The sequence below is a fragment of the Oncorhynchus tshawytscha genome, linkage group LG16 (genome assembly GCF_018296145.1).
Source record: "Oncorhynchus tshawytscha isolate Ot180627B linkage group LG16, Otsh_v2.0, whole genome shotgun sequence".
Lineage (NCBI taxonomy): Eukaryota > Metazoa > Chordata > Actinopteri > Salmoniformes > Salmonidae > Oncorhynchus > Oncorhynchus tshawytscha.
Genome location: NC_056444.1, coordinates 14,610,068 through 14,626,409, shown reverse-complemented (window position 1 = coordinate 14,626,409; position 16,342 = coordinate 14,610,068). Strand labels below are relative to the sequence as shown.

At 44.4% G+C, this 16,342-nt stretch overlaps 1 protein-coding gene across 3 annotated transcripts in view; it reads right to left on the bottom strand.

Annotated features, from left to right (window-relative positions):
• LOC112234051 (dipeptidyl aminopeptidase-like protein 6) overlaps nucleotides 1-16,342 on the bottom strand; it is a 369,775-nt gene that overhangs the window by 37,358 nt on the left and 316,075 nt on the right. For all 3 annotated transcript variants that reach the window (XM_042298805.1, XM_042298806.1, XM_042298807.1), the window contains 5 exons: nucleotides 15,011-15,105; nucleotides 14,303-14,377; nucleotides 13,103-13,155; nucleotides 12,532-12,613; nucleotides 6,372-6,492 (listed from right to left, as the gene is read on the bottom strand). In XM_042298805.1, coding sequence (XP_042154739.1) covers nucleotides 6,372-6,492; nucleotides 12,532-12,613; nucleotides 13,103-13,155; nucleotides 14,303-14,377; nucleotides 15,011-15,105 — 426 coding nt within the window. The remainder of the gene's footprint in view (nucleotides 1-6,371; nucleotides 6,493-12,531; nucleotides 12,614-13,102; nucleotides 13,156-14,302; nucleotides 14,378-15,010; nucleotides 15,106-16,342) is intronic.

The following is a 16,342-nucleotide window of genomic DNA, read 5'->3' as shown; positions in this document are numbered from 1 at the left end:
TCATACTGCTCAGGAAGGAGACGCGTTCTGTCTCCTAGAGATGAACATACTTTGGTGCGAAAAGTGCAAATCAATTCCAGAACAACAGCAAAGGACCTTGTGAAGATGCTGGAGGAAACAGGTACAAAAGTATCTATATCCACAGTAAAACAAGTCCTATATCGACATAGCCTGAAAGGCCGCTCAGCAAGGATGAAGCCCTTGCTCCAAAACCGCCATGAAAAAACAAGACTGCAGTTGCAACTGCACATGGGGACAAAGAACATACTTTTTGGAGAAATGTCCTCTGGTCTGATGAAACAAAAAGAGAACTGTTTGGCCATAATGACCATCTTTATGTTTGGAGGAAAAAGGGGGAGGCTTGCAAGTCGAAGGACACCATCCCAACCGTGATGCACGGGTGTGGCAGCATCATGTAATTGGAGTGCTTTGCTGCAGGAGGGACTGGTGCACTTCACAAAATAGATGGCATCATGAGGCAGGAAAATTGTGGATATATTGAAGCAACATCTCAAGACATCAGTCAGGAAGTTAAAGCTTGGTCGCAAATGGGTCTTCCAAATGGACAATGACCCCAATCATACTTCCAAAGTTGTGGCAAAATGGCTTAAGGACAACAAAGTCAAGGTATTAGAGTGGCCATCTCAAAGCCCTGACCTCAATCCTATAGAACATTTGTGTGCAGAACTGAAAAAGCGTGTGCGAGCAAACCTGACTCAGTTACACCAGCCCTTCCAGGAGGAATGGGCCAAAATTCACCCAACTTATTGTGGGAATCTTGTGGAAGGCTACCAGAAACTTTTGACCCAAGTTTAACAATTTAAAGGCCATGCTACCACATACTAATTGAGTGTATGTAAACTTCTGACCCACTGGGAATGTGATGAAAGAAATAAAACCTGAAATAAATTATTTTCACATTCTTAAAATAAAGTGGTGATCCTAACGGACCTAAAACAGGGAATTTTTACTGGGATTACATTTCATGAATTGTGAAAAACAGAGTTTAAATGTCTTTTGCTAAGGTGTATGTAAACTCCCGACTTCAACTGTAGGTATAAACACAGACAGGGGGCACACACAATGATAATCTCATCTAGAATGCAAGCGTGGAGTTTTCCTCCAGAGAGAGTTTTCCTCCAGGGAGAGTTTTACTCCAGGGAGAGCTTTACTCCAGGGAGAGTTTTCCTCCAAGGAGAGCTTTACTCCAGGGAGAGTTTTCCTCCAGGGAGAGTTTTCCTCCAGGGAGAGCTTTCCTCCAGGGAGAGTTTTCCTCCAGGGAGAGCTTTACTCCAGGGAGAGCTTTCCTCCAGGGAGAGCTTTCCTCTCTGTGTCTGACACTGTCACTGACCCTGCAGCCATCTGGTCCAGATCTAAACAGATGTTACACAACCTGGGAAGGGCTTTCTCTCCCTTTCGCGGGTTATGTCACCACTAAACACACACACACGTTTGATGTGTTATTGCAGAATGAATACAGTCTGTCAGAGATCTGCATTGAGTGACATGATATGTGAAGCAGGTCTACATTGTGAGGCAGGTCAAGCTCAGGCTAAATTCCCTCCCGTCTCGTTGAAAGATTAATCTTCCTTCATAAATGATTAGTGTAAATTGCCAGGCCTTCAGCGCTTCACAAGTATATGTCAGGGTTTAAATGGAGTTAGACTAATATAGCTGTTGGGAGGGCTCCTCTGTATCTTAAAATCTCATTCAAACTAATCTGGGGGTAGGGGTGGGTCATGAGTGAACAGTAAACACATACACAGATTACACGCAGACTACATACACACTGACACACACCTACTACATATACACTGTAACACACACAGACTACATACAAACTGTGACACACACAGACTACATACACACTGACACACACCTACTACATACACACTGTGACACACACCTACTACATACACACTGTGACACACACCTACTACATACACACTGTGACACACACAGACTACATACACACTGTGACACACACAGACTACATACACACTGTGACACACACAGACTACATTTATTTATTTATTTTATTTCACCTTTATTTAACCAGGTAGGCTAGTTGAGAACAAGTTCTCATTTGCAACTGCGACCTGGCCAAGATAAAGCATAGCAGTGTGAACAGACAACACAGAGTTACACATGGAGTAAACAATAAACAAGTCAATAACATAGTAGAAAAAAAAAATCTATATACATTGTGTGAAAAAGGCATGAGGAGGTAGGCAATAAATAGGCCATAGGAGTGAAATTACAATTTAGCAGATTAACACTGGAGTGATAAATGATCAGATGAACATGTGCAGGTAGAGATACTGGTGTGCAAAAGAGCAGAAAAGTAAATAAAATAAAAACAGTATGGGGATGAGATAGGCAAATTGGGTGGGCTATATACCGATGTACTATGTACAGCTGCAGCGATCGGTTAGCTGCTCAGATAGCAGATGTTTAAAGTTGTTGAGGGAGATAAAAGTCTCCAACTTCAGAGATTTTTGCAATTCGTTCCAGTCGCAGGCAGCAGAGAACTGGAAGGAAAGGCGGCCAAATGAGGTTTTGGCTTTGGGGATGATCAGTGAGATACACCTGCTGGAGCGTATGCTACGGGTGGGTGTTGCCATCGTGACCAGTGAACTGAGATAAGGTGGAGCTTTACCTAGCATGGACTTGTAGATGACCTGGAGCCAGTGGGTCTGGCGATGAACATGTAGCAAGGGCCAGCCGACTAGAGCACACAGGTCGCAGTGGTGGGTGGTATAAGGTGCTTTAGTAACAAAACGGATGGCACTGTGATAAACTGCATCCAGTTTGCTGAGTAGAGTATTGGGAGCTATTTTGTAGATGACGTCGCCGAAGGATCGGTAGGATCGAGGATCGGTAGGGTAGTCAGTTTTACTAGGGTAAGTTTTGCAGCGTGAGTGAAGGAGGCTTTGTTGCGAAATAGAAAGTCGACTCTAGATTTGATTTTGGATGGGAGATGTTTGATATGAGTCTGGAAGGAGAGTTTGCAGTCTAGCCAGACACCTAGGTACTTATAGATGTCCACATATTCTAGGTCGGAACCATCCAGGGTGGTGATGCTAGTCGGGCGTGCAGGTGCAGACAGCGAACTGTTGAAAAGCATGCATTTGGTTTTACTAGCATTTAAGAGCAGTTGGAGGCCACGGAAGGAGTGTTGTATGGCATTGAAGCTCGTTTGGAAGTTAGATAGCACAGTGTCCATAGAAGGGCCAGAAGTATACAGTATGGTGTCGTCTGCGTAGAGGTGGATCAGGGAATCGCCCGCAGCAAGAGCAACATCATTGATATATACAGAGAAAAGAGTCGGCCTGAGAATTGAACCCTGTGGTACCCCCATAGAGACTGCCAGAGGACCGGACAACATGGCCTCCGATTTGACACACTGAACTCTGTCTGCAAAGTAGTTGGTGAACCAGGCAAGGCAGTCATTCGAAAAACCGAGGCTACTGAGTCTGCCGATAAGAATATAGTGATTGACAGAGTCGAAAGCCTTGGCCAGGTCGATGAAGACGGCTGCACAGTACTGTCTTTTATCGATGGAGTTTATGATATTGTTTAGGACCTTGAGCGTGGCTGAGGTGCACCCATGACCAGCTCGGAAACCGGATTGCACAGCGGAGAAGGTACGGTGGGATTCGAGATGGTCAGTGATCTGTTTGTTGACTTGGCTTTCGAAGACCTTAGATAGGCAGGGCAGGATGAATATAGGTCTGTAACAGTTTGGGTCCAGGGTGTCTCCCCTTTGAAGAGGAGGAAGACCGCGGCAGCTTTCCAATCCTTGGGGATCTCAGATGATACGAAGGAGAGGTTGAACAGGCTGGTAGTAGGGGTTGCGACAATGGCGGCGGACAGTTTCAGAAATAGAGGGTCCAGATTGTCAAGCCCAGCTGATTTGTATGGGTCCAGGTTTTGCAGCTCTTTCAGAACTTCTGCTATCTGGATTTGGGTAAAGGAGAAGCTGGGGAGGCGTGGGCAGATAGCTAAGGGGGGTGCGGAGCTGTTGGCCGAGGTTGGAGTAGCCAGGAGGAAGGCATGGCCAGCCGTTGAGAAATGCTTGTTGAAGTTTTCGATTATCACAGATTTATCGGTGGTGACCGTGTTACCTAGCCTCAGTGCAGTGGGCAGCTGGGAGGTGGTGCTCTTGTTCTCCATGGACTTTACAGTGTCCCGGAACTTTTTGGAGTTAGAGCTACAGGATGCAAATTTCTGCTTGAAAAAGCTGGTCTCTTCTTTCCTAACTGACTGCGTGTATTGGTTCCTGACTTCCCTGAACAGTTGCATATTGCGGGGACTATTCGATGCTATTGCAGTCCGCCACAGGATGTTTTTGTGCTGGTCGAGGGCAGTCAGGTCTGGAGTGAACCAAGGGCTATATCTGTTCTTAGTTCTGCATTTTTTGAATGGAGCATGCTTGTCTAAGATGGTGAGGAAGTTACTTTTAAAGAATGACCAGGCATCCTCAACTGACGGGTTGAGGTCAATATCCTTCCAGGATACCCGGGCCAGGTCGATTAGAAAGCCCTGCTCGCAGAAGTGTTTTAGGGAGCGTTTGACAGTGATGAGGGGTGGTCGTTTGACCGCGGACCCGTAGCGGATACAGGCAATGAGTCAGTGATCACTGAGCTCCTGGTTGAAGACAGCGGAGGTGTATTTGGAGGACCAGTTGGTCAGGATGACGTCTATGAGGGTGCCCTTGTTTACAGATTTAGGGTTGTACCTGGTGGGTTCCTTGATGATTTGTGTGAGATTGAGGGTTAAGCATATCCCAGTTTAGGTCACCTAATAGAACAAACTCTGAAGCTAGATGGGGGGCGGTCAATTCACAGATGGTGTCCAGGGCACAGCTGGGAGCTGAGGGGGGTCGGTAGCAGGCTGCAACAGTGAGAGACTTATTTCTGGAGAGATTAATTTTTAAAATTAGAAGTTCGAACTGTTTGGGCATAGACCTGGAAAGTATGACAGAACTTTGCAGGCTATCTCTGCAGTAGATTGCAACTCCTCCCCCTTTGGCAGTTCTATTTTGACGGAAAGTGTTATAGTTGGGCATGGAAATCTCTGAATTTTTGGTGGCCTTCCTAAACCAGGATTCAGACACTGCAAGGACATCAGGGTTGGCAGACTGTGCTAAAGCAGTGAGTAAAACAAACTTAGGGAGGAGTCTTCTGATGTTGACATATACGAAACCAAGGCTTTTTCGATCACAGAAGTCAACAAATGAGGGTGCCTGGGGACATGCAGGGCCTGTGTTTACCTCCACATCACCCGAGGAACAGAGGAGGAGTAGGATGAGGGTGCGGCTAAAGGCTATCAAAACTGGTCGCCTAGAGCGTTGGGGACAAGGAATAAAAGTGTGTGTCACATACACACTGTGACACACACATACTACATACACACTGTAACACACACATACTACAAACACACTGTAACACACACATACTACATACACAGACTACACACATTAACACAAAGTTTGAGTGTAGAAGCAATATTTAGTGCAAGCAACCTCGCAGGCACACACACTTACATGCAGACACTTTTTAAATGCACGCCGCACACACATTTATATTTGTCATTGTAAAATCTTGCTTGCTCAAGAGACTAGAGACTGTCACAGTCTGTCACAAGTAGGGAACTTTCAATTACCTGGGATTCCCAAAATCAGAAGGGAATAAGCAAGAAATCCGGAATCCTCAAACCAGGATTTCTTTCAAAATCTATTGAAAGTCCCACAAATTTTGCAACCCTAGTCACAAGAGACCTAGTTAGTAGAGACCCAAGTGCCAGTCCACCCATTGAGCACTACACGAGGCCCTAAATAAAAGACAGCAATTTCCATCCCTTCCTGACAGTTCTCCATCTCTCTCTTTCTCCATGTTATTAAAAGAGAGAAGAAAAGAGAGAATAAAACACGAGGAACAGTAGAAGAGTTGAGAGGCAGTCTGGTCCTCAGGGGATGAGGCGGGGGCACTGAGGTGGACTCAGGTGAGCTTTGATCAGTCCAGTCAAAACAGACAAAACAACGTTGAGAAAACCTGACATCTGTATCAGAGTGGAGAACAGACGGTGAATATTAATTCTGCTGAATTAATTCTAATTAATGCTAATTCACTCATGTAGAACAGCCGTGGTGAGAACTCTGGCAAATTGGAGCAAATTGGCAGGTTTCCTGTTTTTAACGCCATTTTGGTATGATTCTAAATCACTTGTTCACTGCACCTCTGACTAGCCTAAATAATAACTCCATAATTTTTATTCAAGTGCCACATTCTTTGGGGTCGACAATGCAATGGGATAGACATCACCACCCAGAACACCAATAATACAGTATTCACATCAGCCAATCTCACCTTCGTACAGCCAATCGCTGAGCCCATTGAAGATGACCCCCTCCTTGCCGGTGGAAACCAGGCGGATCGATCGGCTCTCCACCGTCGAACGGTAGTAGATGTTGTTCTCAAAAATAAAAATCTAATTGGAAAGAAAGAAAGAAATAAAGAAAGGAAGTGGAATAAATAACCTATGATACAGGAAGATGTAACCTCTGCATTACTAAACTTGTTGACCTGTAGGTTGACAGAAGGATGCTTTAACCATGAGAAATATAGAGCCAATATGAGATAAAAAGGTTCTATCCATAGTGTAGATACTTTCCTATTCACTGCACAACTTGAATTGTAAAACATTTAGCAGTAGTGTTGGCTGACTGGCCTGGCCCTGATTCTGCTACTGGCAGCTTGTTTACATCTCCGTAGTACTGTAGGTCTAAGTATTGATGGATAACTCTGGAACAGGAGAGAGAAAGAGGGAGAAAGCAGGAGAGAGAGGGAGAGAAAGAGAGAGAGAGAAAGCAGGAGAGAGAGCGAGGGAAACCAAGAGTTTTGTATGCAAGAGACTTAAGGTTGTGTGTGAGAAAACAAAATAATAAAGGTTGTATGTGAGAAAACAAAAGACTAAAGGTTGTGTGTGAGAAAACAAAAGAATAAAGGCTGTGTGTGGGAAAACAAAAGAATAAAGGCTGTGTGTGAGAAAACAAAAGACTAAAGGCTGTGTGTGAGAAAACAAAAGACTAAAGGCTGTGTGTGAGAAAACAAAAGACTAAAGGCTGTGTGTGAGAAAACAAAAGACTAAAGGCTGTGTGTGAGAAAACAAAAGACTAAAGGCTGTGTGTGAGAAAACAAAAGACTAAAGGCTGTGTGTGAGAAAACAAAAGGCTGTGTGTGAGAAAACAAAAGACTAAAGGCTGTGTGTGAGAAAACAAAAGACTAAAGGTTGTGTGTGAGAAAACAAAAGACTAAAGGCTGTGTGTGAGAAAACAAAAGACTAAAGGTTGTGTGTGAGAAAACAAAAGACTAAAGGCTGTGTGTGAGAAAACAAAAGACTAAAGGTTGTGTGTGAGAAACAAAGGTGAACGAGAATACAGAGAGAACGTAATGAATAATGAATCCCTTCCTCAACACATTGGACACCAATATTGTATATCAATATAAATCCTAATTGCAGATGAATCCTTTAATGGTGTACAGCATTGCCGTCCTCTCTGTCCACTGTTGGGAGAAGTGTTGGGCAGTTCATGGTCAGCTCCATCCTTCCTAATTAAAACTTCTGTTGCTCGTGTGGCAAGGTAGGCCAGGGGGGACCCCGGTGTGTTGGAGTTCTCCTCGATGCAGACTGACTGAGGCCCAGTTTAACAACTGGATCTAGGCCAGTGCAGAGAGTCACACAGTGAGCTTGGCCCACTTCTGAAGGAGGTACTACCCATATGCTATTCACACACAGAGTCTGGGGAGATGTGAGGTCATATTGTGGGCAGGCTGACAACAGCAGGAGAGAAAGATGTACCATGTCAGACCCTCTAGAGAGAAAAGGAGGGAGAGGAAGATGGAGAGAGCAAGCAAAGCTCAGCGTCTCAGTGAAGGATCCATCTCCGATTTAAAAGAAGAGGAGAAAAACGCCTTTAATGAGGACCCCTTATTAAATCAAATCAAATGTTATTGTTCACACACATATTTAGTAGATGTTATTGCGGGTGTAGCGAAATACTTGTGTTCCTTTAAAAAAAATTATTTCACCTTTATTTAACCAGGTAGGCTAGTTGAGAACAAGTTCTCATTTGCAACTGCGACCTGGCCAAGATAAAGCATAGCAGTGTGAACAGACAACACAGAGTTACACATGGAGTAAACAATTAACAAGTCAATAACACAGTAGAAAAAAAAGAGAGTCTATATACATTGTGTGGAAAAGGCATGAGGAGGTAGGCGAATAATTACAATTTTGCAGGTTAACACTGGAGTGATAAATTATCAGATGGTCATGTACAGGTAGAGATATTGGTGTGCAAAATAGCAGAAAAGTAAATAAATATAAACAGTATGGGGAAGAGGTAGGTAAAATTGGGTGGGCTATTCCCGATAGACTATGTACAGCTGCAGCGATCGGTTAGCTGCTCAGATAGCAGATGTTTGAAGTTGGTGAGGCAGGGAAGTCTCCAACTTCAGCGATTTTTGCAATTTGTTCCAGTCACAGGCAGCAGAGAACTGGAACGAAAGGCGGCCAAATGAGGTGTTGGCTTTAGGGATGATCAGTGAGATACACCTGCTGGAGCGCGTGCTACGGGTGGGTGTTGCCATCGTGACCAGTGAACTGAGATAAGGTGGAGCTTTACCTAGCATGGACTTGTAGATGACCTGGAGCCAGTGGGTCTGGCGACGAATATGTAGCGAGGGCCAGCCGACTAGAGCACACAGGTCGCAGTGGTGGGTGGTATAAGGTGCTTTAGTAACAAAACGGATGGCACTGTGATAAACTGCATCCAGTTTGCTGAGTAGAGTGTAGGAAGCTATTTTGTAGATGACATCGCCGAAGTCGAGGATCGGTTGGATAGTCAGTTTTACTAGGGTAAGTTTGGCGGCGTGAGTGAAGGAGGCTTTGTTGCGGAATAGAAAGCCGATTCTAGATTTGATTTTAGATTGGAGATGTTTGATATGAGTCTGGAAGGAGAGTTTACTGTCTAGCCAGACACCTAGGTACTTATAGATGTCCACATATTCTAGGTCGGAACCATCCAGGGTGGTGATGCTAGTTGGGCGTGCGGGTGCAGGCAGCGGACGGTTGAAAAGCATGCATTTGGTTTTACTAGCGTTTAAGAGCAGTTGGAGGCCACGGAAGGAGTGTTGTATGGCATTGAAGCTCGTTTGGAGGTTAGATAGCACAGTGTCCAAGGACGGGCCGGAAGTATACAGAATGGTGTCGTCTACGTAGAGGTGGATCAGGGAATCGCCCGCAGCAAGAGCAACATCATTGATATATACAGAGAAAATAGTCGGCCCAAGAATTGAACCCTGTGGCACCCCCATAGAGACTGCCAGAGGACCGGACAGCATGACCTCCGATTTAACACACTGAACTCTGTCTGCAAAGTAGTTGGTGAACCAGGCAAGGCAGTCATCAGAAAAACCGAGGCTACTGAGTCTGCCGATAAGAATATGGTGATTGACAGAGTCGAAAGCCTTGGCAAGGTCGATGAAGACGGCTGCACAGTATTGTCTTTTATCGATGGCGGTTATGATATCGTTTAGTATCTTGAGCGTGGCTGAGGTGCACCCGTGACCGGCTCGGAAACCAGATTGCACAGCGGAGAAGGTACGGTGGGATTCGAGATGGTCAGTGACTTGTTTGTTGACTCGGCTTTCGAAGACCTTAGATAGGCAGGGCAGGATGGATATAGGTCTGTAACAGTTTGGTTCCAGGGTGTCTCCCCCTTTGAAGAGGGGGATGACTGCGGCAGCTTTCCAATCCTTGGGGATCTCAGACGATATGAAAGAGAGGTTGAACAGGCTGGTAGTAGGGGTTGCGACAATGGCGGCGGATAGTTTCCGAAATAGAGGGTCCAGATTGTCAAGCCCAGCTGATTTGTACGGGTCCAGGTTTTGCAGCTCTTTCAGAACATCTGCTATCTGGATTTGGGTAAAGGAGAACCTGGAGAGGCTTGGGCGAGTAGCTGTGGGGGGGGGCGGAGCTGTTGGCCGAGGTTGGAGTAGCCAGGAGGAAGGCATGGCCAGCCATTGAGAAATGCTTGTTGAAGTTTTCGATAATCATGGATTTATCGGTGGTGACCGTGTTACCTAGCCTCAGTGCAGGGGGCAGCTGGGAGGAGGTGGTGCTCTTGTTCTCCATGGACTTCACAGTGTCCCAGAACTTTTTGGAGTTAGAGCTACAGGATGCAAATTTCTGCCTGAAGAAGCTGGCCTTTGCTTTCCTGACTGACTGCGTGTATTGGTTCCTGACTTCCCTGAACAGTTGCATATCGCGGGGACTATTCGATGCTATTGCAGTCCGCCACATTATGTTTTTGTGCTGGTCGAGGGCAGTCAGTTCTGGAGTGAACCAAGGGCTATATCTGTTCTTAGTTCTGCATTTTTTGAACGGAGCATGCTTATCTAAAATGGTGAGGAAGTTACTTTAAAAAAATGACCAGGCATCCTCAACTGATGGGATGAGGTCAATGTCCTTCCAGGATACCCGGGCCAGGTCGATTAGAAAGGCCTGCTCACAGAAGTGTTTTATGGAGCGTTTGACAGTGATGAGGGGTGGTCGTTTGACTGCGGATCCGTAGCGGATACAGGCAATGAGTCAGTGATCGCTGAGCTCCTGGTTGAAGACAGCGGAGGTGTATTTGGAGGGCCAGTTGGTCAGGAAGACGTCTATGAGGGTGCCCTTGTTTACAGATTTAGGGTTGTACCTGGTGGGTTCCTTGATGATTTGTGTGAGATTGAGGGCATCTAGCTAGATTCCTAGCTCCAACAGTGCAGTAATATCTATAATTCACAGCAATATACACACATCTAAAAGTAAAAGAATGGAATTAAGAAATATATAAATATTAGGATGAGCAATGTCGGAGTGGCATTGACTAAAATACAGTACAATAGAATACAGTATAAATTAGTATGAAATTTGTATAGCAGTATGTAAACATGATTATAGTTACTGCTAAAGCTGGAGTTAAATGAACAGTGTTCATTCACACAGACACAGACTCAGACACAGCTGCCCGTCCTCCCCTCTGGTGCATCAAAGGACACTGTGTATTTAACCTAATTCCACCGCTTTCAACATGGGAAAAGACAGCTGTGCGCGTGTGTGTGTGCACATGTGTGTGTGTGTGTGTGTGTGTGTGTACATGTGTGTGTGTGCACATGTGTGTGTAAGGAGCAGATCAAGAGGCCAGTGTAAGACTAAGCTGGCTTGAGAAATGTGACAACAGATAGACTGATGTTAGTGTGTGTGGATGTGTGTGAGTGTGTGTGCATGCATGCAAGTATATGTGAACTCACATTGGCAGACACCTTCCTCTCCCACCTAATCATCTTATCGTTGACAACAGGTATTATAGCCCAAACGGCAAGAATCTGTTGCTGGGAGAAAAGCTCCTTTAAACGAAAGTGACTGTTGGAATCAGGGCTGTTTAATGAGTAATGATAGGAGAGACTGTGTGATATCAATCAATTGACTTTGCCAATTAATCCACTGGGGAGATTACAGGTAATTAATTGCATTGTGCCAGAGGATAGTCTGCTCTGAGTACTAGTAGACTAATGCTTATTAATGTTCTTTCTATGGCTAGACTGCCTGGTAGCTTGTGATAGTTTAACATAAATAGCTATAGGAAAGGTCACAGCTAGGGTTGCAAAGGGACGGTATATTACCGGAAACTTTCTAAGTTTACCAATAAACTACCAGAATTTTGGTATCTTTCAAGGATTGTATCTCAAGACATCTAGTGGCCCTTTTGGGTACTTCAGATTATCACAGGTGTGTGGCTTCTGTGTGGCCTTGTCACATCATATATAAAATAATAATTAAGTATGATCTCTTTCAAATAAAACAGAATGACAAAGATATAAAACATGATCTTAAATATAAACCATCAACTTAGTGAATACCAGTGTTTAATATGAGGGTTTCTGAATTAAATATTCTTTATATTTCTTTTATACATGTATTTAACATGTCGGTTGTAAATAAAACTGGTGACAGTTGTGAAAAAAGTCAATAGTTTAAAGATTTGCAGAGTGAATAGAAAATAATGCATTCATTGATTAGATGCTTTTCCTTTATTAATTAGGCTGTTTTCTCTGGAACCATATAGTTTATCTACAAGAAACTCATGGACAATATGGACACCGATATAGAAAATGAATACAGAATGGAATATAGATATATATATTTTTTAAGTTATTCAAGTATATATTACAAATGTTACAATAGATTGCCATATATTTTCTGTTAATTACCAAAATACTGAAGAGTCTGGTAACTTTGGTAAATTACAATGGGCTTGCAACCCTAGTAATAGCTAATGTGGAGATAAAGTCCATTCATATTGTACTATCCATTGAGAACCAGACACGGACACACACACACACGATTCTGTCAAAAAGCAGTGGCATAGGGGTATGGAGTAAGGATAAGACAGAGGGTGCTGCTGGGAGTTGTAGTTCTTACCAGCTGCTGGCCCCTGGGTCCCCAGCCTGCGTACTGCAGTTGGGCGTTCCGTACCTCTGGAGGATTCAGGTTCCATGTCTCCCTGCAGCAGAGAGGCGAGACCACAATATGAACACACATACATCCATACTACACACCGACACACACATTGAACTGCCCCTCAGTAAATGATACAGCACCTTCTTAAAAAAATACTCTTAGTTGATCATCAACAAAACAAAGCCTAAAAAAAAACACTCCACTGCACAAGTAGCCTTCGCTGCTCCTGCCCAGAAGTACCAGTGTTATACATCCCAGTCCAAAATGTTCAAGAACAGCTAGAAATACAGGTGCTTTATATACCACAGCCACTTTTTGTGCCTTTAGAAGTGCTGTGAGCTGAAGGGCAGAGAATTAGAGGTGTCACAGGCCCTGTGTCTTTGTCTGGAGGTGAGGATGGATGAGGTCATCAAGGCCCCTGGCTTGCAGTTCTCCTTGTCTCCAGCGGGTGGCAGTGCAGAGACATGACTGACTAGGCTTCGGACAGGAGACAGGAGGGAAGGGGAAGCATTGGTTGGTTTCAGCCACTTACGGAGTCTCCAGGCTGCAGATGATGTAGAAGGCAGTGAACGAGTGCTGGTACACCTGGAAGAAGAAGGATTGGAGACTGTCATAAAGAAGAGTGATTGACTTGGCCATTAAAAACATGTTTTAGTAATTACCATCAGAATGGAAGTACATATGATGGGAGATTACATTGTATTCTACTTAGTAATTAGTCACGTTCAGTAAATTCTGAACCGCTTGAAATGGAAATTGGATTCCTCCCTGCCAGTTGCAATGTGGCTATCGGAAGTTAACAGTTGTATCCCTTTGGAGAAAATCAGTTACTGCTTGAGGAATAAGTTAAAGACATTTTACAGAATTTGGCAACCTTTTATTGACTATATGGAGAATCTCCCCCCACATCTCATTGATTGAATCTCTATATAATCCTCACATAATGTTTCACACGTAACGTATAATATGTAGCCTACGGCAGGTGATCCAATGTCTCATTATTATTATTTTTTTCTTATTGTATGTTTGTATATATAATTATAATTATAATTATTTTTTTGTTACCCTCGTCTGTTACTGTTACTTTGTCCTATCGTTGTCTAATATCTTTTCACTTTTGTTTTGAATGTTCTTAATTGGAAAATGCAAAAAGAAAATATTTTTAAATTCTGGAGGATGATTATGAAATAACAAATTCACTGTCTAACACACACACACGCACAGCACACTCCATCCACCAGGGCCTCCCTGTTGTCTCAATGGGCTTCTATTCCCTGACATACTAATTATTTTTCAGACTGTGTCATGGATCTCACATTGCAGTAGTTAGCTACCTGAGCCATTACATAATGCAGTAACCGCTGTAGCAGAAAAACCTCCCATCTCATTCCCTTTCCTCCTATTCTCTCACTCTCTCCTCTCCTGCTTGCCCAATTCCTTCCCTTTGTTTTCCCCATCCCCTGCACCCCTCTATTTTCCTCCTCATCCCTCTGTCCCGGCTGTGTTGTGAGGTTTGTTTGTGTTTTGGCCACTCTCTGAAGAGTACAGTTCCACTAAGCTGGTTTCTCTCTACGGTGGCTGAGAGGCAGTGGGGTGCGACATGCCTCTACCCGGACACCATGATTACTTTTTCTCCCCCACCGTCTCGCCACATTTCCCTTCAAAGACCGATGACATATTTGCCTGTCATTCCGCTAATTCCAAAAACACACAAACAAATGAAAGAGCTCACCGGTGCCACGTTGTAGGCGAGCAGCACATGCTTCATGTCAGGAGACACTTCATACTTGCTGGCTTTGTACATTTCCTGAAAAGCACAGAGAGACAGAGAGACACAGAGAGAGAGAGAGAGAGAGAGAGAGAGAGAGAGAGAGAGAGAGAGAGAGAGAGAGAGAGAGAGAGAGAGAGAGAGAGAGAGAGAGAGAGAGAGAGAGAGAGAGAGAGAGAGAGAGAGAGAGAGAGAGAGAGAGAGAGAGAGAGAGAGAGAGAGAGAGAGAGAGAGAGAGAGAGAGAGAGAGAGAGAGAGAGAGAGAGAGAGAGAGAGAGAGAGAGAGAGAGAGAGAGAGAGAGAGAGAGAGAGAGAGAGAGAGAGAGAGAGAGAGAAATAATACAAAAAGATTACATTTAACCATGCGTAGTGTTTTTCATTAAGGTAATCCTAGAATGACTGCGTTTGACAGATTGCTCAGTGCAGGGCATGGGCGGGAGAGGCATTAATCTTCTTGAGGCTCTTTCTGATTTCAGAGAGACATAATGTTGTGTGTCGTCACCTTGGCCGTTTCAACACTGACCCAAAATGTTAACGAGCCTGATCAAATGATGTGGTAATGATGGATCGTTTCACTACACTTTGGGTGCTTTGATATGCTGGAAATTTCTAATAATAAAACATTTAATAAATAACACTACGGGAAAAAAAGAGATAGTTGTAGAGACTCACAAACTTTTTGTTGTGCACCAGTACCGTCCTCTCATACGTCTCCATGTTGAGCCTGACAACATCCCCCTCACGTGTGCGATACAGTAGCTCATTACCTGTTGAACAGAGATAGAGCAAAGACACAGAGCAAGAAATATTACTTCACAAAGGCTATCAAACTTTTCATAATGTCTGATAATAGTCCTATGTGCAATATCCTTGCAATCGTCTGTAATTTGGACACTTAATATCAGAGAGCAAAGTGTTTGGATGCAGAGTGGCCAGTTGGTGCATTGGTAGTGTATCTTGGATCCATACACTGACAGCTGGTCCCTGAGCTCTCTACATTGGTGTCAGAAGTGGGATTCTCTAAATTGGTGTCAGAAGTGGGATTCCCTACATTGATGTCAGATGATTCTCTATATTGGTGTCAGAAGTGGGATTCCCTACATTGGTGTCAGAAGTGGGATTGTCTACATTTGTGTCAGAAGTGGGATTGTCTACATTTGTGTCAGAAGTGGGATTTCCTACATTGGTGTCAGAAGTGGGATTTCCTACATTGGTGTCAGAAGTGGGATTCTCTACATTAGTGTCAGAAGTGGGATTCTCTAGATTAGTGTCAGAAGTGGGATTCTCTACATTAGTGTCAGAAGTGGGATTCTCTACATTAGTGTCAGAAGTGGGATTCTCTACATTAGTGTTAAATGTGGAATTTACAGTGGGAGGAATGCACTGGGGCTATAGAGGAATGTGTTGGGGCTATAGAGGAATGTGCTGGGGCTATAGAGGAATGTGCTGGGGCTATAGAGGAATGTGCTGGGGCTATAGAGGAATGTGCTGGGGCTATAGAGGAATGTGCTGGGGCTATAGAGGAATGTGTTGGGGCTATAGAGGAATGTGCTGGGGCTATAGAGGAATGCACTGGGGCTATAGAGGAATGCGCTGGGGCTATAGAGGAATGCACTGGGGCTATAGAGGAATGCGCTGGGGCTATAGAGGAATGTGCTGGGGCTATAGAGGAATGTGTTGGGGCTATAGAGGAATGTGTTGGGGCTATAGAGGAATGTGCTGGGGCTATAGAGGAATGTGCTGGGGCTATAGAGGAATGTGCTGGGGCTATAGAGGAATGTGCTGGGGCTATAGAGGAATGTGCTGGGGCTATAGAGGAATGTGCTGGGGCTATAGAGGAATGTGCTGGGGCTATAGAGGAATGTGCTGGGGCTATAGAGGAATGTGCTGGGGCTATAGAGGAATGTGCTGGGGCTATAGAGGAATGTGCTGGGGCTATAGAGGAATGTGCTGGGGCTATAGAGGAATGTGCTGGGGCTATAGAGGAATGTGTTGGGGCTATAG